At 43.1% G+C, this 24,995-nt stretch overlaps 1 protein-coding gene across 1 annotated transcript; it reads left to right on the top strand.

Annotated features, from left to right (window-relative positions):
- Positions 1 to 8,623: 8,623 nt before the first annotated feature.
- On the top strand, positions 8,624 to 24,733 carry SKP1 (S-phase kinase associated protein 1). Its single transcript, XM_002912911.4, has 6 exons — positions 8,624 to 8,777; positions 11,754 to 11,850; positions 17,316 to 17,389; positions 21,208 to 21,351; positions 23,041 to 23,181; positions 23,848 to 24,733. Exons 2-6 carry the CDS (start codon positions 11,754 to 11,756, stop codon positions 23,881 to 23,883), a joined length of 492 nt encoding a protein of 163 aa, XP_002912957.1. The 5' UTR covers positions 8,624 to 8,777; the 3' UTR covers positions 23,884 to 24,733.
- Positions 24,734 to 24,995: the final 262 nt, after the last annotated feature.

Below are 24,995 nucleotides of genomic sequence, written 5' to 3'. Positions count from 1 at the left end.
GTTTGTAGAGCAACATTGACTGTCATGTGATGACATCTCCAGAGATTTCTGCTTTTACCCACTGAGAGCAGGAGGTCAGGGGCAGCAGGAGGGAAGCTGTGGGGTGGGAACCTGTTGTATCCCGGGCTAGGATTTTCTCTCCAGAGTCTGACGCCTGCACCTGAACAGCAGGACATGGCTAGAGAAATGGACGCAAATGTACTGGTAGGGACTCATTTATACAAACGTCAAAGTGACCACAGTTACTGCCAGACAATCCCCTCTGCTTCCTGAGATCCCTTCTCAGGCTTCAAAAGGACTGATTCACATAGTCTCTTCTCAAATTGCCAGCACCTCCTCTCCCAAACTCCAGGACTCTGATGACCTTGCCAATTTATACTTTCTTCTTCCTGCCACCACCTCCACCAACCTTTCTGCAGCTGAATCTGTAACGTTGACCTCAATTGGATTATTCCCAACAGCATACAAGCATGGCTCCAGTACCTTCAATCCTGAATCCTGAAACACTGTTGACCTCACAGCCCCCGTAAGCGTCTGTGCCTTCTCTATGCGCCTCTTCTTGGCAAAACTTTGAAGAACTGTTATCTATTCTCTATCTCCTCTTGCATTGTCTTCTTGACCCATTGCTCCACTGAAATAATCGGCTTTGTCAAAGTTAATATTACATTGCCAAGCATAGTAGACATTTTTCTGACTATTAAATTCCAGTTTGGGGGCATCTTGGTGGCTCGGTTAAGTGTCTGCCTTCAGCTCAGGTCGTGATCTCAGGGTCCTGGGATGCAGCTCTGTTTTGGGCTCCCTTGTCAGTGGGCAGTTTGCTTCTCCCTTTCCCTCTGCCTGTCCCTACTACCCCCCCCCCGACTCCCTCTCTCTTTCTTTCTCTCTGAAATAAAATCTTTTTAAAAAATTCCAGTTTTTAGGGGCGCCTGGCTGGCTCAGGTGGTAGAGTATATGGCTGCTTTTTTTTTTTTTTAAGATTTATTTATTTTAGAGAGAGAAACAGCGGCGGGGGAGGGGGGGTGTTGCAGAGGGAGAGAGAGTAGCCTAAGCAGGCTCCATCTACACTGAGCATGGAGCCTGACACTGGGCTGCATCTCACAGCCCTGAGATCACGACCTGAGCCGCCACCAGGAGTTGGATGCTTAACCACTTAAGTGCCCCAAGCATGTGGCTCTTTATGTCAAGTCAGGAGTTCAACCCCACGGTGGGCATAAAGCCTAATTAAAAAAAAAAAAACAACAACAAAAACAAACCCAGTTTTTAGTATTGGAGGCAACTGACCAAAATAACTTCCTGGAAATCATTTTTTTCCATGACAATGGGCTTGTTTTCCTCCTGTCTTTTTGACTGCTACCTCCCAAGTTTTTTTGCTAAATGTTAGTGTCACCAATGCTTAGGTCTCTGTCTCTCTTCTACCTATGTGATCTCATCTCGTCCCATCTATATGCTGAAGAGTCCCAAGTTTATATTCTTCGCCCGTGTTCTCCCCTGGGCTCCAGAGCTGTATCTCTGACTGCCTCCCTGACATGACTCCAATGTCTAACATGCAGCTCACGCTGAATTCCTGATCTCCTCCCACTCAAACTCCCGGTGTTCCCTATCTCGGAAAATAACACCACCATTCATGCAGTTATCCTCCCCGTGTAATCCATTAGCTATACCGCCACATGTGTCTTTCTCCTTCTCTCCACTTCCACTGCCCTGGGTCAAGCCTCCTGAAAGATTTTCCTACTTCCCTTCTTCCTACCAACTACATTCTCCACACAGTCACAGAATGATCTTCCTAAACTGTCGATCAGATCAGGCCTCTTGCTGCTTACCCTCCATCCCCTGAGGTTGCTAAATGCAAACAGCTCTGGTCCTTGCCTGCTCCTCTGATTCACTGCGTTTCACTCTCCCCGCATGAAGCTCTGACGACACTGGCCTTGCTGTTCCTGGAGCATACCAAGGTCATTCTTAACTCCGAGCCCTTGCACTTGCTTTCCTCGAATAGCTGTCCCACTTCTTTCCATGGCTGGTGCCGCCTTTGGCAGGTTCTGCTTACATGTATTGCTGCCCGTGCCTGCCCCCACTTCACTTTCTGGATCAGCATTTATTTTCCTCACAATACTTATCTATTTAACATTCTCTTATTTGCGTGTGCTTATCATATCTTACCCACTAGAAGACAGACCCCTTACCACCAAAGTTCTTTTTCTGTCTTGTTTACCACTGCCTCTTACTAGGTAAATATTCATTGACTGGATGACTGGCAGAGCACACACTGGCAGCTTTCTGGGCCAGTGAGTGGGTCATGGGTTGGGCCTGTACTCAAGAGATTCTCCGGAGGACGTCCTTGCCACTCAGTGGCCCCTGGGCAAACAGGCCTTCCTAACTAGGCTTTCAGCATTCACAAACCAGCCCTTGGTTTGTAAGAGATGTTAAAGTCATACTTGCTGACCTGGGTGGCTCCTGACTCTTGATTTTAACCCAGGTCACAATCTCAGGGTCGTGAGATCAAGCCCTGCGTCGGGCTCTGTACTGGGTGTGGAATCTGCTTAAGATTCTCTCTCCCCCTCTGCCCCTCCTCTTTCTCTCTTTCTCTTTCAAAAAATGAAAATAAAAAATAAAAAAAGTTATACTTGCCTTGCCCTCCTTGATGTCTCCCCAAGTCTGGCTCCTAGAATGTTCTGCATCTCAGGGTCTGGCCTGGAGCTCCATGGGTAGCCAGCTGGCAGGCTGGGCTATGGGCCTCTCCGTCAGATTGTCTTCCCTTGTGGTTTCTGCCCCAGTGTGCTGGGCTCCAGATGCCACACTGGTGCTGTTGTCCTTTGGTTCCCCTAGGGAGGATATAGTGGGAGATGGTAGATCATACCTGTCATGATTTTGTCATCTACAAAACAGTCCTCAATGGCCTACACACCCCTGCTTTTGACAGAACCTACCTCGCCCCTGTTGCCAGGACTTGTGTGCGTGAACTTGATTTCACAGAGGGACGCTGTGGCCTACAGGGCTGGAGGGCTACTTCCAGGGTCACACTGCGGGTGTGTAGTCAAGCTGTACCGGCATTCAGCCTCTGATGGTCACACCAGGGATCTGGACAGGACTCTTGGTCCTGGAGAGGGGAGAGGGCAGCTTCTGGAGGCATTGCAGTGATGGGCAGGCTCCGTGAATGGCCCTCTGGCACCATCTGCTGGCCAGAGCCAATCAGTGCTTGGGGACGGGCCAGGACAAGACTGTAGGGCAACCCCCTCCCTGTCCCTGCCTTTGCTGGGCCCTGTGAAGCCACTCTGGGTACCCATGTATCCCCATGGACTTTCCCTCTGGGGGGATCTGGAACAGAGGGTAGCCCATGCTCTTCTGGGAAGCTTTGACTCATCTGTGGTGAGTCAGCCAGACCTAGGTTCAGTCCCACCTCCCCACTCCCCTGCTGCGTGGCCTGGGACAGGTTACATACATAAGCCATCGCAGCTTCATGGGCAAGCCCACTCCGGGTTGATAACCCTTCAATGCAGCCTGCACCCACGGGTCTCTGATGGTGTTGGGCACAGATATGGGTCAGGAAGTTTTTCCTTCTTCCATTTAGGTGTGGATGCCACTTCTGCCTAGAGCTTCCATAGCAGCTCCCTGGGACGGGTCCATAGCCCATCAGGGGAGGCCCTGCGCTGGCTGGCTGAGATAGAAGCAAGGAAGCTGATGAGCAGCCCTCTCTGCAGCTATGTCCAAGACCTCAGCTGGACTCTTGGGCCCTGAGCAGGTAAGTCCTCCCTGGGCAGAGGAGCCTTGCAACAATCTCCCGCCTTCCTTCCCAACATCTCGCATTACTCCTCCATGTGAAAGAAGAGGAAGGGCTGGGGAACCATGTGAAAGAAGAGGCTACAGGGGCTCAAAGTTCCTTGCGGAATTGACACTGGCACCATGCTGAGCATGCAACATACACTGTCACCTTTTATGCCCCTCCCCTATTTAAAAAAACTTGATATATTACTAGTACACAGATACGATTATTGTTCAGTGAATTTTTATACATGCACACACTCATGGAACTATCACCTGGATCAAGATCAGAGAATTTCTAGTATCCCAGAAGCTTCCCTCATCTGCTAAAGTTTAACTATTATGCTATCTTCTCTAAATCAGTTTTTGCCTGTTTTCAGTCTTCATTTCAGTGGACTCAGACAGTAAGTACTCCTGCATCAGGCCTCTTTTGTTCAACCTTATGTCTGTGACATTCATCCATGCTGTTGTTGAGATCAGTAGTTTCTTTTTCCTTACTGTTTACTCCTCCACTGGGTGAATATACGAGATTATTTTTCATTTACAGTTGATGGATTTGCTGTGAACATTCTTAAGCATACCTTTTGGTGGACATTAGAATGTGTTCCTGTTGAGTATTTGTCCGTAATTGGAATTACTGAGCCATTGTGTGTGAAGACACTGCCAGTTTTCTGCTGTGCCAACCTGCACTCCCACCAGCTACACGGGAGACTTACAATTGCCACATCCTCGGTATGGCCAAGCTAGTAAGTTTGGCCCTCCTGGTGACTAAGATAATTAATTTTCACAAAAATCCTGTGAGGCAGGTACTGCTATAAGCCCCATTCTACAGATAAGAAGACTGAGGCTACAAAGAGGAAGCCACCTATCCCACCCCGATGACACAGGATGTGGGCTGCGAGTGGGCAGCAGCGGTCTTCGGGATCCTTGTGTACCTTGGCCATATGTAATTTTAAAGTCAGAAAATGTGAGTATGCCAAAATGATAAGTCTTGTATTTTCTTAATTTCTATCTATTCCATTTGATAGCAGAAATGCAATGTGCTTACTTCCTGGCACAGTCAGTCGAGTGTATGATCATTCAGGCATTTCAGGGGTACACTCAATCATGTTGAGGGTCCCTGTCCCTCTTCTGTCTAGGGTCAGAGCAACAGCCTGCAGAGCTTATGTGGTCATGGCATGGAGTGGGAGGTGAGGGTTGGAGGTTGTCTGGTCATTGGTCATCATCCACCTTCCTGTACTGCTCAGGTAGGCAAGCACACCCCACCCAGGCTGGTTGTGAGCTGTCATCCTTGGTTTTTGCTGTGCCCATGGACAGCTGCATTTGTGCCATGGCTTCTGGCTTAGATGGTGAAGGTTCACCTAGGTTCATCTAAGTTCCCTTGATTACATCACACAAGCCCCTTCCTGGTCATCTATCCCCTTTGAGCAACTTCCATGCTGTTTTAGGGCTTCAGTACACACTTATAGGGTCTCTGGGATCCCTACATATTAGGCATGAGCCTGAGACACTTCTAGGCCCACCTGCCTAGGCACACCCAGCTGCTATTTCTACATAACTGATCCCATATTTTCTCATCATGGAAGACTTCAGACCTTTCTCACAGACCAAGGCATAGATTCTCTCTGCTCTCAGAGCCTGCAAAACTTTCTGGGGTTCCTAAGTTCTCCCTATCCCTGAGCAGAGAGGATGGGGGAGGGGTGGGGGAGAGTTCTCAGAGACCCACCCCAGTAGCTAACTGCAATGCTCTCTTTGCTGCAACTTTTCCCCCACCCCTATCCTTTTGAAAAATTGGTTTTGGTATCATCACACCTTCTTTTTCCTAACTCTGCTGTTGCTGGCATACAATTTAAGATTGAGTCCTTCAGCCTCCCGGGCTTTCAGTGCTCCAAAAAACCTTCTTGCTCTAAAAAGTTCATTTATTCTAAGAATTCGTTTTGCAAATCAAGATCCAATATTTTGACTTTTTTCTTTGCATTCAGCCCTCTCTCTTCTGGAGTAATAAGGTAGTCTGAACTTTAGATGGAAGAATTAGAGTTTGGAAAAAGGAAGAAGGAAGGTCGGAGATCTCGCAGGAACTGGATTACTTCTTACCTTACATACTGTCCTATGGGCTGGAACACACCTTGAGTTCAGTCTGTCCCATGGGTAGGTGCCTGACAAAGGGAGTGTGAACTCAATTCTGGGCAGCAAAGTCCCATTTTAGATGCACTGAGGGAGCTGGTCCTCATAGGATTTCTCCTGTGAACACCTGACAGCAATGAAACTCAATATACAAAGGGAGGTAATTTTGGAAAAGAATACACCATAAAAAGCAGATTTTCCCACCTGGACTTTAATGGGAGCCCTTTAGCTTCCCTGCAAGTAGTATTCTGGAAACAGTAGTAAATCAGAAAGTATTCCTGGCATTCATTTGAGGGATGTATCTAAAATTCAGTATCTGGGCTCTGGTGGCACCAGCATAGCTGGAGCTGGAGCTTCACCCTTTTTCCACAGGGGCTGTGTGACAGTGGAAATGTCCCTTCTCTTTGATTTTATTTCCTTCCTCTGTAGAACAAAGAGCTTTGATTACATGGTTTGTGGAGTGACCAAAGTTAGGACAAGACCTTGGCCTCCTGAGGGTCAGCTTTGAAGCCAGAGGAACCCCCCCTTCCCTCGCACTCTTACTCACCAAGGGGACCCTGTGGTGGCCGGTCCCTCCTGACCTGGCTGGTGATTATGGATAAATGGGGGGGGTGAGTGGTCACCAGCCTGCACCCAACAGTCCAGCACCTGCCTTGTTCATCCTGAGAGGAGAGTCTGAAGGACGGGAGGGTTGATTCAGAAAGTGTGGGGCTAAATGCGTCACGTTTGGCAGACACTCCTGGCCCCTTTTTAGCAGTAATTAATCACTGAGGCCCCACTACAGAGGTTTCTCAATTATCCTGGGCTTAAGAATCACTTGGAGAACTTGTTTAAAAGGCAGAAAAACCTGCTGCCAGGGAATCAGCTTCATTAGATCAAGAGTGGACCCAGGAATCTGCATTTTTCTTGACTTGATACCAACTTATTTTTTGAAGCAAAACTTTTTTTAAAAGATGTTATTTAATCATTTAACAGAGATAGTGAGAGAGCACAAGCAGGGGGAGCATCAGAGGGAGAGGGAGAAGCAGGCTCCCCACTAAGCAGGGAGTCTGATGCGGGCCTCGATGCCAGGACCCTGGGATCATGACCTGAGCTGAAGGCAAACGCTTGACCAACTGAGCCACCCAGGCACCCCAAAGTAAAACATTTTGAATATGTAATATTCAAAATCCAAAAGGTAGAAAAGGGTATAAAGTGAACAAATCACCCCAAACCCTGTACCCCAGTCACCTAGTTCCCTTCCCCATGAGGTAAACAATTTCTTGTGTATCTTTCCCGATATAATCTATGAATATGAGTATATATGAATAAATGAAATCTGCATTTTAAAAACAAGCATCTCTTGGTGATTCTAATATTGGGGGTCCCCAGACATATCTGGAAAAATACACCTACTTCATGCTGGGTCCTCAGGCTGGGCGTGTGACCCGGCATTGCTCAGTCCTTCCTGCTCAGGATGTTTAACAAGAGTTTGCAAGGTGTTACCCTGTCTGTCACCGACAAGGGAGCAAAGGGGCTGCAGGGGGCCTTGCCTAGGGGACCTGAGTCTAGTTGCAGAGGGCAGGGCTGTGTTGTGGGAAAACAAGTATGAGAGCTGTAGGTCCTTTCATCTCCCTGCCATCAGCTATGGCACCTGGCAGACACTGGATACCACAGCTTGTAGACAAAGACCTGGTAACCCAAGAAGCCGGTTGGCCTCCCTGCCCAGTCCCATCCCAGAAGAGCTGTAGGCCTCTGGTTTCCTTAAGGGGCCCTGTGTGGAAGTGTCTTTTGTCTCCCTGGCGTCAGGAATCCCATCACATGCCTGGCGGTTAGGTGAGACAGGCGCCTCAGTCTCCCAGGGAGGGCTGGCAGCGTTCACCCAGCAGCAACAGGGTGGAGTCCCGCAGAGCCCGACTGGATGGCGTGGGGCTGGCGGGCAGCGTTTTGCCAAACTCAAACCCCTTTCCTGTAGCGTTGGCTTCATCCTATGGGCCCAGCCGACTTCACGGAGCATCCCATCCAAGAGTTCTGTGCAGGCTGCACCTTGGCGGCCTAGTTCCCCCCGAATCCCGCAGCACTGCCTCACACACGTTTGCTCAGTACGCGACTGCTGAGTGAATGCATTTTCGCTGCTCGAGAGGCCTCCTTTCCAGACTTGGGGGTTCGCTGCAACAATGGTTCTTGTGGTCTGGAACCCTCTTTAGAAAACAACGGTAGCGAACAAGGCTGAAGAACACTCACTACTACACTGTGTTGTTCTGAATCTGTTCTGAGGTATAAAGCTGCAAAGGGCAAGAACACTTCCCCTCATGGGTTATTGTGGAGAGTGAGCTAACGCATCCTGGGCTCAGTGGATGCCACTCAGGCCCCGAGAGGCATCTCAGAGCGGTGACTGCCGTTGCCCATGTGTCATTCTTCCTCCGGGCCCCCTTTCCGCGTCAGGAAAGGAGAGCCACAGCCCTTCCCCAACACTAACCCCTCAGCACCACACGCCCACCCGCAGTTTCTAGGCTTTTCAGGACTGGGGTCTTTAATTCGGCGTAGGCCAGCCCCTGCCTGAAGGACCCTTGCAGGCTGCAGAGTATCCCAGCCCGTCCCGCGTTCCTGCTTTCAGGACAGAGAGCCGCGCTTGCAGGTGTAGGGGGGGTAGAACGAAGCCCCGCCCCCGCTCCGCCGCGCCCGCCGCCTGTCAACCCCGTCGTCCTCCGCCTGCGTCAGGCGATCTCGGCGGCCAGCCCCGCCGGCTCTGTGACGCCACGGGCCCCGGGGTCCTCGGCGCCTGCGCCCGCTCTTATAAAGGCCGACGCCGCGCCGCGCCGTCGTAGTGGCCTTGTTCTTCGCCTTTCTTCTGTCGTCGCCGAGGCCGCTCTGTTCTTGTCAGCCTCCAGCCCGCAGTCGGCCTGAGACCGAGCACCGTGAGTAGCCGCCGATCGAGCGGGAAGGGGCTGTGGCGCTTCGTGGATGGCGAGCTGGGGGGCCGCGCGGCTGCGGCTTCGGCCTGCCGGAGGTGGGAGGCACCTGGGCCTGGCCTCCGTCAGGCCCAGTGGAACTCGTCGCCGACCCTGTTCTCGGGAGGTGCCGGCGAGCCCCTCTCCTGGCCGCGCGTCCTCACGGCGCCTTGTGGGCGCCGGGGCGGGCGGGCGGGCGGGGGAAGGTGCGAGCCGGGCCCGGGATTGGTCCTTCCTTGCACAGGGCGAGTGTCCGCCTGCCCGGAGCTCGGCTGCAAGGCCCAGGCTGCGGCCCGGAGCCTCCCTTGGCCGTGAGCCTGTCGGCCTCGGGGACCCAGGGCGGGGGTGGCGGCGGGCTTTCAGTGGAGGTCCCTAGGCTGTCGTGAGTGTGGGCGTGTGTGCATGTTTGTTGTTTTGGTGTCCGGAAGGAGCGTGGCGGTGGGAGTCTGGGAGCGCTGGATTTTTCGCTCGCGTCCTCTCTCTTCCTTTTATTTGGCGTCACTAGTCACCGGTCCTGGGTAACTGTGCTTGGGCCGCATGTTTGCCCAGCAGGTTGCCTGCTCTTTCAGAATTATTTCTCTCCATTATTTTGCCATACCTGGGAGTTGGTGAAACAACTGTTGAAATAGATGTTCTCTCATCGTGGTGTGACTTTTAGGGGGGCCCAACTCTTTCAAAGCCAGACACTTTAAGTTTTACAGGAATTAGAGGTTCACCTGGATAAGGATCTCAGGTTTGGGTTTTGGGGTCATGAGTTTTTCTTCAGAGCCTCACAATAGAATGTGTCATAGAGCAATGCAGACTTGTCCATTCTGCTTTCAAAAAGGTGTCAGAATTTGGGTCACTGAAAGCACAGGTTTTTCTATACGTTGTTGATAGAATCTACTTCATGCCAGTCATGGAGGGTGATTGGTTTTCAAGATAAGGAACTTAGGGAATTGTCTTGAAAGCATGTCAAGTCAGAATCTCGTCCATTATCATCATTACAGTTTTGCACTGAATTCTAGCTCTATGACATTAAAAAAAACTTCTCTTTGAGTATTAAGTTTGGGGTCACAAGGTGTATTTGATTACAGATTAACCCATTGCCTGCCTACTTATTTAATAAGATCTCAACTCTCTTAAGAGTAACCTAATACAGGAATTTGACTATGACTAAGCAGATCTGGTTATTTACCAAGAGTTATTTGAAAGAAATAGGAAATGGTCTTCCTGCTTAAAAGTAATTTTTTCAGCTGTATTGCCAGACTTGTTTTTCTGTAGTGTTCGTTCCAGTACCATGGGATATAAAAAGAACATAGAATGTTTTGTAATTAAAAATTGAGATCACATTGAAATATTTCTTTGGGGAGGGGATACCTTTTGTTATTGCCTTGTCACAGGGAAGGTCCTCTGCTCTGGGCCCTTCTCCATTGAATAGGACAACTGCATTATTGGCAAGCACTAAGCAACATGGAGGAACAGACATATTTGTGAACTGAAAAAAATCGGAATCTCTCCAACCATGGATGCGTGAGAGCAGGATATTTCAGTGGCTGATTTTAAAAACATAGCTTTACCTTTTTGCATCCTTTGTCTAACAGCGTATTTGGGGAATGGAGATAATTGTCTAAGAAAAGCCGAATGAATATTTTAACTGATTTAATGGAGTCTTTGATCCTAAAATAGGTGCAGTGAATGTTTTAAATGCCAAATTCTACACTCTCGAGTTAATAGTGACGTTGCAGGATTATGAATGAATACCTGAGAAGCATGGGCCTTTAAAATTTATATTTGAATGGATCATGAAGTAATCATTAGAAACAGACATTGATTCCCTTACTCCTTCCCTCAAGAATCTGAAGATAAATTGATGGCTTAGAACTCTTAATTTTAAAGAAGTGTTCTTTGGTTTTTGCTAGAACTCAAGTCCTTTGTAGTTAATTGCCTAACTAATTTTTATCTAAGAGGTATCTTTTTCCCAATGACTCAGAATTAATGAGTTAACAAATACATTTTCGAAGCAAGTAACAGGTTATTTCTATGAGGATTTTAGCAGAAGAACTCAAACTTGGACACCTGGGCAGTCAGTAATGAAAGATAAAAAGGACTGTTAAATTTAAGTGCCTTATTTGGTTTAGCAGATAAGATCGACATTTGTTCATCCTTAAAGATATTATTATCTTGTATATTTTACCTTGATGGAAATATAAGAATATTCTCATACACTCTGGATCATAACTGATCCAAAAATGATCGCTGGTAAGTCTCACTATTGGAAAATTTGTATCTTACTTGGTAGTTTTGTTTATTTTGGACTGACTACCCTCTGCTTTGCAGGAGGTTTATTGTGGCAGCTAACTATTCAGATGAGAGTAGTCAGTATTCACTGAAAGCAGAAAGGTAGGCAAAGGGGCACATGGGTCACGCAGTCGGTTAAGCCTCTGACTCTTGGTTTTGGCTCCAGTCATGATCTCAAGGTGGTGGGATGGAGCCCCACATGGGGCTCCATGCTCAGCAAAGTCTGCTTAAGATTCTTCTACCTCTGCCCCTCCCCCACGTGCGTATGTGCACACGCACGTGTGGTCTCTCCCACTCTTTAAAATAAATAAATCTTAAAAAAAAAAAATGAAATGCCGGCACAGACTAAACAAATAAGTTTATTTTAAATATATTTTGCATTAAAAATATGGAATGTAACTCTTAAATTTATACCAGTAATAAGTTCAGTAGGGCAAGCCTTAAGAACTTGTGTTCCTCGGAGTTATACTTTGGAAAAATTGATAGCAACATTTCTGTACTAGCCTGTGAATGACAGTGTTTTACAGGGTTATATAGATACTACACAGCCTTAGGGTTTTATAGGTAATAAGTTAGAGGTCTTCTAAGAACAGACTGTAGTTGATGAAATGTATAAAACTAATCTCTCTTAAATTTCAAATTCAATATAATACCTTTTTTTAGATGCCTTCAATTAAGTTGCAGAGTTCCGATGGAGAGATATTTGAAGTTGATGTGGAAATTGCCAAACAGTCTGTGACTATCAAGACCATGTTGGAAGGTAAGTTTATTAGTTTATTAAATATAGGTTTATTAACCTGGGTCAGGGGAAGCAGGAAGTAATATTTAGTTGGAGATAATCTGTGAACATTGAATTTATACAAGTCACAATTTGTCACTAAATGCTCAAGAGTATGAAGGGATCGAGTTTACATTTTTTAAATTAAAGAATTAACTGCATCTTTCTGATACAGGACATCCTTTCTGCACTGTCCAAATTAATGGATTTTTTTTCATGTAGATAAGACCATAATCTAATATTGAAGGGAATTCTAAGCATCAGACAAAGGCCCAATTCTGTTTGAAGTGAATTTGGATTCACAGTTTCTAATAAGAAAAATAAAAGGCTCAGAAAAAGAGATACCTTCCTATATGGTATCTAAATACAGTACTTTGTTTCAACACAGAAGTAAGCTGAGTAGATGGTAAACTGAGATGTCTTTTTTTTTTTTTTTAAACAAGTTTTCCATTTTGTCCATTTTGTCATTCCTCTGAAACTGCTGCAAAGCATATACACAGCACATTGAAGAAGTAAGTTTAGAAAACCGGTCCTGAAACATTTTGAAACTTTAGTTAAGATCAATCTTAATATTAACTATTAATCTTAGTGGACGTTAATAGTATATGGAGACATTACAAATCAATTTCTAGCATTGGTGGAAAAAATTAACAGCAATAAGACTGTTCTTTAGTATTCAGATATCAAAGATTTTTATGTAGCTTAAGTGAAAAGTTATGTGCCAAGTACCAGCTATGGGAGTGAAAGGAAGGTAAATGAAAAATAGTCGTTGCTGTTGAAGAATTTATAAACTAGGAAGGGAGAGGGGCGCCTCGGTGTCTCGGTCGTTAAGCGTCTGCCTTCTGCTCAGGGCGTGATCCCGGAGTCCTGGGATCAAGCCCCACGTCAGGCTCCTCCGCTGGGAGCCTGCTTCTTCCTTTCCCACCTCCCCAGCCTGTGTTGTCTCTCTGTCAAATAAATAAAAATCTTTAAAAAAAAAAACAAAACAACTAGGAAGGGAGAAAGACACCAAACAAGATAGACTGTCACATGGTATAATTAGTGTGTTAGTATAGTGTGCCAAGTGGTGCTGGGGAAACGTCTTGGCTGATGTTATTTTTCAAGATTATGGAGAGACTGCAGTGGGTAGTAATAGGTGATAATTTCAAATCTAGTAGAATTAGAATGTTTTGGGAGATTATTCTGAGGTAAAGTAGGCAAGATGTGTTAGAGAAAAGTAGAGTGAGGTTTTTAGTTGGGATTTATTGGTATGGAATGAGATTGTGATACTGTAATTGGTAGAACTGAAGAATGGGTTTGAGAGAAATGGAAAGAAAACGACTTCAAGGTGACCATGTTAGGTATGTTTGATTCCCACCCCACCCCCCCGCCCCGGAAGATTTTTGTAACAATCTACTAGGCAGTTGAGTATGTGGATCTTGGCCTCTGAGCTATGGACTGCTGGAGATACATAGACTTTGTGTGGTGGATTAAAGGAGTATGTATCTATGGGAGTAAATGAGGTTGGCAGTCAGGTATATTGGAACAGGAGGCAGGTGGTGGTATGCGAGTAGAAGTCAGAAGTGGAAAATCAGTGAAGTAAGATTTGTGGAAGCCAGGGGGAAGAAGGAGGCATTTTGAGGTGACCAGAATGATTATCACATTCATATACTGCACCCTGGTCATTTGGAATTTCATAGTAAGAGGATTTCTTAACTGCATTTATTAGGTGTGGCAGAGGCAAAAGCTAAATTGCAGAGGGTGTGTCTTCTATTTTCTAAGCTGGTGACTTCTGTTTGCTGATAAAAGCTGAACTTGTAACTCTTTTTTGGTAATTAATACCAATCATGTGGCACTTACAGTCCTGTATCCTGGTAACTTAAATAAATAGATCACTTCTATTAAGTTGTAAACCCCTTGGACATCCCACAGTCACTGTTCATCAAGTACCTGTTGAATGAAGAACTATGGTATGGTCACTAATAAAGAGTGTGAAAGCAGTCCAAGTGTCCCTAAAGGCAGGAGAGTAAGGCTTTATCTAAAAGATGTAGAAACTGATAACAAATTACTGCTTTTGAATACTTGCTTTGGCAGTGAAAGTGTTCTTTATTTCATTGTAGTTGGTGTCTGGCATACTAATCTGTCCTGTGCTGGTCAAAGAAGCATTTGCCAGTGTAAGAACATAGGGCTCCTTGAAGGTTTTCCATGACTCCTTTGATCACTGAAGCAAGTGGAGTGATAGCAACAGTTAAATGATTCTTTTCTTCCGTAGCCTTTGGGCATCAAAGGTGAATGGCTTTAAGTACCAATGGTTTATATAGAATTCTAGCCTGTTCAGGATTGGAGTCTGTTGAGTTTGGCAACTTACTGCTTTTCTTGTTTTGCATCTGCAGTAACTCGGATTATGGTTTTTTTGTGACTTAGAAAACAAAAATAAAACCTAATCACAGGATAATCAGAAGTGAAAATCTTGGCATGTGTACATGTAGGTTGACTGATTTGTTCAGGTCCAGGATGTGGTATCAGGATACAGTTGTCTTTCAGAAATCCTTGAAACTAAATAGCTTAAAGGAATGACTGTTGATACCAGTGCATTCAGTCTAGAAGTAGAAGAGACATTGTACATTCTTAGTTTAAATGCTAGAGAAGTGAGGCCCTTATTTTTAATACGACTTGAGTCTTCTTCCAAATAATGTTTGGATCTAAACCAGTTGGTCTTCTGTATTATGTTTCCTGTACTATTCCCCAGACACAAGTATTTTATATAGCATAACTTCTTTTTCTCCCCTCTGATTAAGAATACTTCATACTAGTACAGGAAAAGCAAAAGTGGCTTAGTCCAAATTGATACAGTCCGTTTTATAGTTTTTACTCTAGGTTGAGATGGGATCAGGGAACAACATTGGTAGAAAGGAGGAGGGGAAATGAGTGATTCATCTCTACAGGAAAATAAGATACTTTTTGAATCTACTCTAATATTGACCACTCCAGTGAAACTGCTTAAGCTCAGTGACCTCCATGTTGTCAGGTGCATTGTTTTCTGTTCGATTTTTCATCTAGACGAGTTGACACCATTTGTTCATTCCCTTCTACCTTCCACTTCCAGGATACTTTACTTATTACTTACTTGACCCACAGCTTTTTGTCTTCTCATCTTTAATGCTTGTAGTTCCCGAGGGCTGGCTTAATCATTGGACCTCTTCCTCATATTTATACTCCTTCATTCCCTTGGTCATCTCACCTAGTCTGAGAGTGTTATAAGCCATCTATACACCAGTTCCCCCAAACTATCCACAATTCTGATCTCTTTTGATTTTTAGACTTGGCATATGTAACTGCTTGGTGTACCCTTGCATACCTAATAGGATTTTAGGAAACTAGAGCTCTTAATTCCCAGCTCTTCAAAATAACAGTTCTCTGACAGCCTTCCCCATATCAGTTAATGGCAACTCCAATGGCAGTTTCATCCATCCAGTTCCTCATGTCATAAACCTTAGTCTTCCCTGACTCACATTGTACTTGCCATCTTTTGGCAAATCTTTTTGCCTCTACCATCAAAATGCATCCAGAATTGGATCATTTCGTCTTCCATAGCTATAAACCTGGATAAGCTACCATCTTGTGCTTGGATTATTGCCAGCCTGATAGTTGATTTCCTTCTTTTCTCTGCTGCTCTTTACCATCTCTTCACAATACAGTAGCCAAAAATGTTTGAACTCTATTACCGTCAGGTCCCCTGTCACTGATCTCATCTACTTCCTTTCATCCTTGCTAACCATGCTCAAGTAACACTAGATTGCTTTAGTGTTATTAGAACATGCCAGACTGTCCTGTCAGAAGGCCTTTGCATTCGTCATTTCCACTGCTTAGGTGTTCTTTCTCCTTTAGGATTTTACTACAATGTCATCTTGTCAGTGAGACATGTTGAGCAGTTCTATCTAAAATTCCAGCAATTCTTTTCTATCCTCCGGTATTCATTGCTGACTCTCCACTACCCTAGGACACCTGTTACGTATCAGGAACTCAAATGGTTTGACTTAACACTGGCCATGTCAGCATAACTGATACTCAGCTATAACCAATATAGAGCTGAAGTAACTTTTGGCCTCTAATATTGGTACTTGCTAACTATTAACTTTCGGCAGCTCTTTTTTAAGTCCTGTAGAAACTGAAGGACAGACCCATTTGGCATGAAAAATACTCTTATTTAGAATCTTTAAGTAACAGGGATTTTAATTTTAAGTTTTTTCTTTGGACTTAAACGGTCACTTTGAGAATTTGAAAATTAGGCTTTTTACCAGGACAACCTGTAGATTTAAAATTATAGGTAATATGTATGTATTGAATAACAGGTATACACTGAAATTGAGTCCCTCAGCCCATGTTGTTGTTAACTTCCCTACACATAATATTGTTAACAATTCCTGGGGCGCCTGGGTGGCACAGCGGTTAAGCGTCTGCCTTTGGCTCAGGGCGTGATCCCGGCGTTATGGGATCGAGCCCCACATCAGGCTCCTCTGCTGTGAGCCTGCTTCTTCCTCTCCCACTCCCCCTGCTTGCGTTCCCTCTCTTGCTGGCTGTCTCTATCTCTGTCGAATAAATAAATAAAATCTTTTAAAAAAAATATTGTTAACAATTCCTTATGTATCCTTCTGGAGATATTTTCAATCTAAGTATTTAAGTGTAGGGTCACCTGGGTGGCTCAGTTGGTTAAGCGTCAGCCTTCACCTCAGGTCATGATTCCGGAGTCCTGGGATCGAGCCCCATGTCCAGCTCCCTGCTCAGCCGGGAGTCTGCTTCACCCTCTCCCACTCTCCCTGCTTGTGTTGTGCTCTTTCTCTCTCTCTGTCAAATTAATAGATCTTTTTAAAAAATAAAATAAAATAAATATTTAAGGGTATACCCATTTTTATTCAGATAACATTTTCTTTTACCTGACTCTTAAAAACTTAAATCCTGAAATCATATACCCAGTATGTATGGAGCTGCCTGCCTTATTTTTGTCAGTGGCTGCATGATTTGTTGTGTGTATATGTATACATTTTTGGACTTCGGATTTTATTAGGTTGAGATTCTGTTACTTGAAATACTTTTTATTCTGTTTTTCTAAATGCTGCCCATCTAGAGTTTGGTATAAAAAGTAAGGATAAAGTCTGGCTTTGATTTCCCCTCCCATGGCTTTCCAGTCATCTCAGTCCCCCTTGTTATTAAGTTACTTTTCTTCCTCTTAAGGATTCTGTTTATGTAATATTCCTGTATTTGTCTACTCATACAACTTTATATAGTTTTAGGTGGTTTATGGACCTCTTGTTAGTAACTGCTAATTTTAAATGCTCGTAAGAGAACTATTTTAAGTACTTTTCATGGTCTTTTAGACAATGTCTTGCAAGTTACTTGTTCGAGATGTCTGGTTGGTGTAAATGTTATAATAGGATTAAGAAATAACAGTTCTCTTCTGGTTTTCTTAGATTTGGGAATGGATGATGAAGGAGATGATGACCCAGTTCCTCTCCCAAATGTTAATGCAGCAATATTAAAAAAGGTAAGGTAACAAACTATGTACTTGAATACGTACTTTTCTTTGTCATTTAGCATCTTGGTGGTCTTCCTATACTGCTACTATTACATAGACAGATTATGACTCTAAATGTCTATTGTATTTGTTTAACCAGGTACTGTGAATATTTGAGTTGTGTAGTCTTTTTTTGTGTGTGAGTAGGCTCCATGCCCAGTGCAGAGCCCAGTGTGGGGCTTGAACTCACCACTCTGACATCAAGACCTGAGCTGAGATCAGGAGTCGGACACTTAAACCGACTGAGCCATCCAGTCACCCCGAGTTGTGTAGTCTTTTTTGATTAACACATTTAAATTACTGAAATATAACAGTGTGTGCTTAGCAAAAAGGAAAAGTTTTTTCGTCCACTGAATAGCTATGCCTCAGAGGGAGCTTGGGAACAAATGTACCCCCACTGTTGATCACTTACCTTGTGTTTAAGCGTAAAAGGCTCTTGACATTGAATAGAATTTTATTGTTTCAGGGCACATGGCTCCTTAACAGAGGCAGCTTTTTAATTGGATGCTCATTTGGAGAAACAACACCATTTTTACCAGACAGAGGAAGTTCGCTAGACTTAGAGATGGGAATGGTTGGTTCCATTTGGCCCCTTTCTCAGAGGTTTTCAAAAGTCATTAGCCATATGCAGTTTCATCTTCTGCTTTCTCTTGACCCTGGTGTGAGATGCAGCTGTGCTGCATATTTTTCCATATCTTGTCATAATTGGCTATTACCAGTTTTTTTAATTGCCCTAGACTGGGTAAAAAGTGATTCTCTAAGCCTGAACATTTTTTACATATTTTATTGGCCATTTATATTTTCTGCTTTGTTTTTCTTTGCACGTCTTTCTAATGGGCTTTTGAAAAATTGTTATACATAACATAAAAATTACCATTTTTAACTTTTTTCTGTGGACAGTTTAGTGGCGTTAAGTACATTTGCACCACTGTGCAATCACCGCGACTCACCATCTCCAGAAATTTTTCATCATTGCAAACTGAAACTCAGTACCCTTTAAACAATAAGTCAATACTCCTGCATCCAGCCTCTTGTAACCACTATTCTGTTTTCTGTCTCTATGAATTGGACTGTTGTGGGTACCTCCTGTAAGTGGGATTATATAATATTTGTCTTTCTGTTTCTGGCTGCGTAATGTTTTCAAGATTCATCCATTTTGTAGTCTAGTGGGCATTTTATAGGAGTTTATATAGCCCTTCTATCACTTTGCATTGTCTTATGTCAGTTTATAGTATTTTATGGTTTTGAAGGTTTATATTTTATCTAGTTTGATCTTCTGGGTATTGTCTTGCAATTAACATTATATTTTATACTAATGTAAAGTGTATTTAAAAGGACTTTGCAGGGGCGCCTGGGTGGCGCAGTCGTTAGGCGTCTGCCTTCTGCTCAGGGCGTGATCCCGGCGTTCTGGGATTGAGCCCCACATCAGGCTCCTCCGCTGGGAGCCTGCTTCTTTCTCTCCCACTCCCCCTGCTTGTGTTCCCTCTCTCGCTGGCTGTCTCTCTGTCAAATAAATAAATAAAATCTTAAAAAAAATAAAATAAAAGGACTTTGCACTTGTTCAGATGCCAGATATTTTTTAGGTGCTAGAGGTATAGCAGTGAAGCAGAGACAGTCTCTGCAGTGAACCAATCTCTGCCCTTAGGGAATTAACATTCTAAATGTGTGGGGGAAACATATAATGTGAGAAATATGTCAGATGAGAAAGCTATGGAGTATAAGTGGGTTGATTGGTGGAGAGTTAGCTATTTTTAAAATAAGAGTGGTCAGGAAATGCCGTACTGAGAAGTTGATCTTTAAACAAAGACATGAATATGTGGGGGAAGAGAATTGTGGGCACTGGGATCAAGTGCAGTGACCCTAAAACAAGAGCATGCTCTACATTATGAGGAAAGGTGGGGAGGCAGGTGTGGTGACTAGAGCATAGTGAACAAGCAAGGAGTTAGTACAGAAGCTCAGAGTTGTGGGCTGGGTGACACAGGGCCACTTCTGAGAGTAAGGTTTTTTAAATCTATTTGCATTCCAAGTCTTAGGCATATTTAAACATGCACTGAACAATGGCATGGTCCAAACACTGTAAAAGTACACAGTAAACTCTCCCATCCTTGTCTCTCTCTGACCTGAAACTCCTCAAGTAATAATAATCAACATTATTTTCTTACTCTTTTAAGAGGTTTTTTCTTTTAATGCCTACATAAACAAATGCTAATTGCTGTTTTTTTCTTACACAACTGGAATACTTCTTAAAAAGATATTGTTTATTTCATGAAAACTAGCTTGGCTTTTCCTTCTAGAAATAGTTCTTTCCTTTTTTTTTTTTTTTTTTTTATCTCCTGACAGTATCATTTCTCAGCTCTGCCATTTTTTCCAGCATTTTTTATTTCACCAGCATTATATACTATGAACAAAATTTAATCACACAGAAAAGTGGTACTACATTTACCTACCACTTAGATTCTATAACTTGTAACACTTGCAGTGTTGATTTTGGTCTTTATGATGGTACATGTGGTCTAACCTGCTTCCTGAAACTTGATATATGTTTATTCCCCTACGAAGGGAATATTTCAGCTTTTCTTACTTTGTTCTTACACTCAGTAGTCTCATGGTATTTAGAATTGCTTGGTGATAATGTATGCACATCCTCATTGTCACTAGGTAGTTGCTAAATTACTTTTCAAAGGGTTTATACCGGTTCACACTCTCCAGTATAAGAGTTCATGTTATCCTCACGATGTTGCCAGTGATGAGTATCAAAATCTTGATTTGGCGGGGGGGGGGTTCATTCTAACATAGGACCTGACTGGAGTGTTGATTTTTGTATTTAATGAGACTGAACATTTTCTCCTCTTTGAATATTCAGATTTCCTTTGTGAATAGTCTGTTCATATCTGTAGCCTGTTTCTTTTTTTCTTTCCTTTTTTTTTTTTTTTAAAGACTTTATTTATTTATTTGACAGAGAGAGAGAGAGGCAGCGAGAGAGGGAACACAAGCAGGGGGACTGGGAGAGAGAGAAGCAGGCTTCCCACTGAGCAGGGAGCCCAATGCGGGGCTTGATCCCAGAACCCTGGGATCATGACCTGAGCCGAAGGCAGATGCTTAACCGACTGAGCCACGCAGGCACCCCTCTTTTTTAAGATTTTATTTATGTATTTGAAAGAGCAAGCAGAAATGCAGGGAGGGACAGACTCCCCCCTCAGCGGGGAGCCCGATGCGGGACTCAACCCCAGGACCCCAAGATCATGACTTGAGCTGAAGGCAGCCGCTTAACTACTGAGCCACCCAGGTGTCCCTGTAGCACGTTTCTTTGTAGTGATTTTTTTTTTTTCTTTTTAAAGTAAGCTCTGCGCCCAGCATGGGGCTCAAACTCACAATCCTGAGATCGAGAGTCACATGCTTTACTGACTGAGCCAGCCTGGCACCCCACTTTGCAGTGATTTTTAAGATTTATATTCTAGAGGGTAACCCATTGCTTTTTGTTCATGGTGCACAGATTTTCCACTCAGTATCCTGTCTGACTTCATGTATCTTTTCTGTGCAGGAGGTTTTTAATGTGGTCAAAATAGTAATCTATCTGCATGGTTTGCTGTTCTCTAAGATCTTCTAACCTCTAGGGTTGTGAAGATTCCTCAAGCTTCAGTTTTGCTTTTCAAGCTCGGCCAATAATTTGTTTACTTAAGTCACCTTCTAGCTAGTCCTTAGCCCAGTGTAGGAATAATCTTGCCCCAGTAGTAGAATGAGTACCTTGTGCTGTAATGCCACAAAGGAATGTACTTTCTTTATTACAGGTCATTCAGTGGTGCACCCACCACAAGGATGACCCCCCTCCTCCTGAGGATGATGAGAACAAAGAAAAGCGGACAGATGATATCCCTGTTTGGGACCAAGAATTCCTGAAAGTTGACCAAGGAACACTTTTTGAACTTATTCTGGTATGTTTTAATGCATTTTTTAAAGATATCTCTAGTTCAGAGCCTTTAGCACCTGTAAAAAAGTTTGTTAAATTCACTGTTACTGAATTTTAATTCTCTCTAAACTCAAATGCAATGGTATATTTAAATCCACATATTAACAATCACATTAAATGCAAATGGTCTAAGTACAACAATTAAAGGGTACAGATTGTCACATCGGATTAAAAAAAAATGCTGTCTCCAAAGCACCCACTTTAAAGACACACTTAGATTTAGAGGGTGGAAGAAGATTAAATTATGCTAATAGTAATCAAAAGAAAACTGCAATGACTATTTTATTTTTTTATTTTTTTTAAAGATTTTATTCATATGACAGAGATAGAGACAGTCAGCGAGAGAGGGAACACAAGCAGGGGGAGTGGGAGAGGGAGAAGCAGGCTCCTAGCGGAGGAGCCTGATGTGGGGCTTGATCCCAGAACGCCGGGATCACGCCCTGAGCTAAAAGCAGACAGACACTTAATGACTGAGCCACCCAGGCGCCCCTACGGTGACTATTTTAAAGTAGATTTCAGAGCAAAGAATATCACCAGGATTAAAGAGGGTCATTGCATAATGATAAAGGGATCAGTCCATTATTAAGAGGACATTACAGTCCTGAATGTTTGTCTAAAAGAATTTCCAAAAAGTGGGAAAAAAACTAATAGAACTCAAAGGATAAATAGACAAATCCACTGTCTGCTGTCTCTCCTTAACTGATAAAACAAGTAGAATGAGTAAGGATGTAGAAGATTTGAATAATAACACTATTGACAAACTTGTTCTGATAGACATTTATAGACCGTTAAATCTCATGACAGCAGAATACATTTTCAAGTGTGTACTATTAGTTGGTCACCATGTTCAAGGTAAAAAAGTCTCAAATTTGAAAGGATTCAAGGCACACACACTGTGTGTTTTCTGATCACGGTGAAATTAAATTAGAAGTCAGCGAAAGCTATCTGGAAAAACTTAAGTAACTTCTCAGTAACCCATGAGTCAAAGAAGAAAGTAAAAGAAAAATTGGAAAGAGAATTAGAAATTTTATGCCAGAAAGTATTTTGATCTGAATGGAAATAAAACCCAACATATGAGAATGAGTGAGATGTAGCTGAGGCAGGAATCAGAGGGAAGTTGGTAGCACTAATGCACCTATATTGGAAAAGAAGAGGAGACTCAAATCAGTGATCTAAGCTTTTACCGTAAACTAGTCAAAGATGAAATTAAACCCAAAGAAAGGAAATGTTAAAGGTAAGAGCAGAAATCTCTATAACAGAAAACAGTAGAGAAAACCAAAGAATCCAAAAGCTCATTCTTTGAGATCAGTAAAATGCAACACGGTTACTGCTTCTGCCTCTTTAAATATTTTTGTTAAGATTTGCCGTGTGGTGCTTATGTGCCCATGAGCACACACACACAAACCGTGAAGTAGTGGCCGTTCTTTAGCATTTGAGGTGGTGTGGTTTGCTTGAGGCAGCAGCAGGACTCCATAATACAGAAGGTGTAGTGAAGGGGATGTATGAAAATATTTCATAAAGGAATCTGCTTTTCCCTTTAATTTCACAAAATTAACTAGCATTTTTAGCTTAATTAGGTATGGATTTACAGTCACTAACTTTGGATTTAGTTTAAAACATCACATATACTTTAATGAAAACAATCACTTTCCAGGCTGCAAACTACTTAGATATCAAAGGTTTACTTGATGTTACATGCAAGACTGTCGCCAATATGATCAAGGGGAAAACTCCTGAGGAGATTCGCAAGACCTTCAATATCAAAAATGACTTTACTGAAGAAGAGGAAGCCCAGGTAGGTTGCTCACAGCTTGTTCCTGATTACATGCTTTTTAAAAAAGTAAAACTCAAAACATGCCTGGAGAAGATGTGTCTCTATCAAGGAGACTTGACTTGGAGGATGATAATAGGTACTTCTTGTGCCATAAAAATACTCAGTTGAAAAACTGGTCTGTGAGTCTAAACACTTGCATGCTACCGCTCTTGTGTAAGCATAAGAGCAATTAGTTTTCAACCATAGGTACTCTCGGATATTTACTCCTTCAGTTACTGGTTCGGGCACCTGGGACCTTAGACGTAAGCCATAAATATCTGACTTCAGAAAAGCAACCCCTGTGCGTGTTCTGGCAGAATACTTGAACTTAGTGAACGGTGGAAGAAATGAAAGATCACAATGTTGACACAGCTACAAACTGAAATAATGTGAATGAAGTATTTGAATTTGCTGTCAGTTCTGGTGATTGAAACTTTAATTGCCCATTGCCTTTGCTCTTTTGATAATTTCAGCAGGGCAGGAAAAAAACCTAGGGAGGCGAAGAAGGGTAAGGAAGTTTACTCGTAACCGGGTATTTTTCTAGATTTCCGTCTGTCCCTTTGTGACCCTCCTCACAAGCCGTTAATCTTTAGGTAGTAGTCTTAAGAAAGACTGCTTAAGGTACTTCCTTATATCTGTCTCTTCTAGGTACGCAAAGAGAACCAGTGGTGTGAAGAGAAGTGAAATGTTATGCCTGACACTGTAACACTGTAAGGATTGTTCCAAATACTAGTTGCACTGCTCTGTTTATAATTGTTAATATTAGACAAACAGTAGACAAATGGCAGCAGCAAATCAGTTGTTTAAGCAGAATATTGTCCTCCTTGCATGTGTAGTTTGAGTACAGATTCCAAACTTATGACTGAGTTTCTTCTAGATGATCAAGTGTTTCTTTTTTCTTTGCTCTAAATAAACCTGAACTGTGGGTTCTCTGTAGGAGGTGGCATTTTGGGCTTTCCCTCTCTTTGTAAAGCAATTTCTGCCTGGTTTATCGTCTAGTTAACTTTAGTTTAATGACCTTTTAAACGTTGGCATTGTAAATAAAACAAGTTGAAAAAAGTTTTCTGAAATAGAATTAATAACGTATTATCTTTGTTCATGAGTTGGAAACTGGAAAAAGGCTACTTGAGGTAAATGTTTTGAATGGGGTAATTAGGATGTCTTGCCAGCTTCCTGGAGTCGAAGAGTACCACTGGTATTGAGTAGCCTGTATGTAGCAGGGTTCCCTTAATTGGATCTAAGGACTTGTTTTTGCATTTTTAATCCTCAGCTTTGAATATGTTGGCTAGAGACTCAGTTACTACTCAGTTTGTGGTTTGGGGGGCTATAATTAGCCAGTCTGTTAGCTTTTCGATTAAAAAAGACAACCCAATGTGGTATGTCATCTTTTTATAGTCAGTGATCCCGTGTGGGAGAAGCTTCACACTACTTGCATGTAAAAAATAATTTAACCTTTAACGTTAAAATGTCTGGCAAAACCTAGAAAGCATCCATCAGGAATGCAAGATACTTTCAATAAAAAGTAAGTTACGTAGTAGGTGGTAAATGGTTTGCTTTTGTGTACTTAACTGTGTCTCTTCACTTATTATTAAAGGAGTTAAATATATGTATGGTTGTGTAGCTGGAAACGGTTTGCAGGAAGTTCATGTCCTAGCTCTCTGGAGGCCGCTGACCTAACAGTTGGGTTCTGATAGACTTGTGTCTCTTCTGATTGTCATCATCTGGTTCACTGGAGCCAGTGCTTCAGTTCTTAATTGGTATACGTGGCCACACAGAACTGCACTGCCTTTGTTTCC

The sequence above is a fragment of the Ailuropoda melanoleuca genome, chromosome 3 (assembly GCF_002007445.2).
Source record: "Ailuropoda melanoleuca isolate Jingjing chromosome 3, ASM200744v2, whole genome shotgun sequence".
In the NCBI taxonomy this organism is placed as follows: Eukaryota; Metazoa; Chordata; class Mammalia; order Carnivora; family Ursidae; genus Ailuropoda; species Ailuropoda melanoleuca.
This window is presented reverse-complemented; position numbering and strand designations above follow the sequence as displayed.

Bases quoted from the DNA above. Each gene is read 5' to 3' on its own strand.
- SKP1 (XM_002912911.4), top strand. From the start codon at position 11,754: ATGCCTTCAATTAAGTTGCAGAGTTCCGATGGAGAGATATTTGAAGTT. The intron at 11,851-17,315 runs GTAAGTTTATTA...TGGTTTTCTTAG, and splicing joins TATCAAGACCATGTTGGAAG to ATTTGGGAATGGATGATGAA. The intron at 23,182-23,847 runs GTAGGTTGCTCA...TGTCTCTTCTAG, and splicing joins CTGAAGAAGAGGAAGCCCAG to GTACGCAAAGAGAACCAGTG.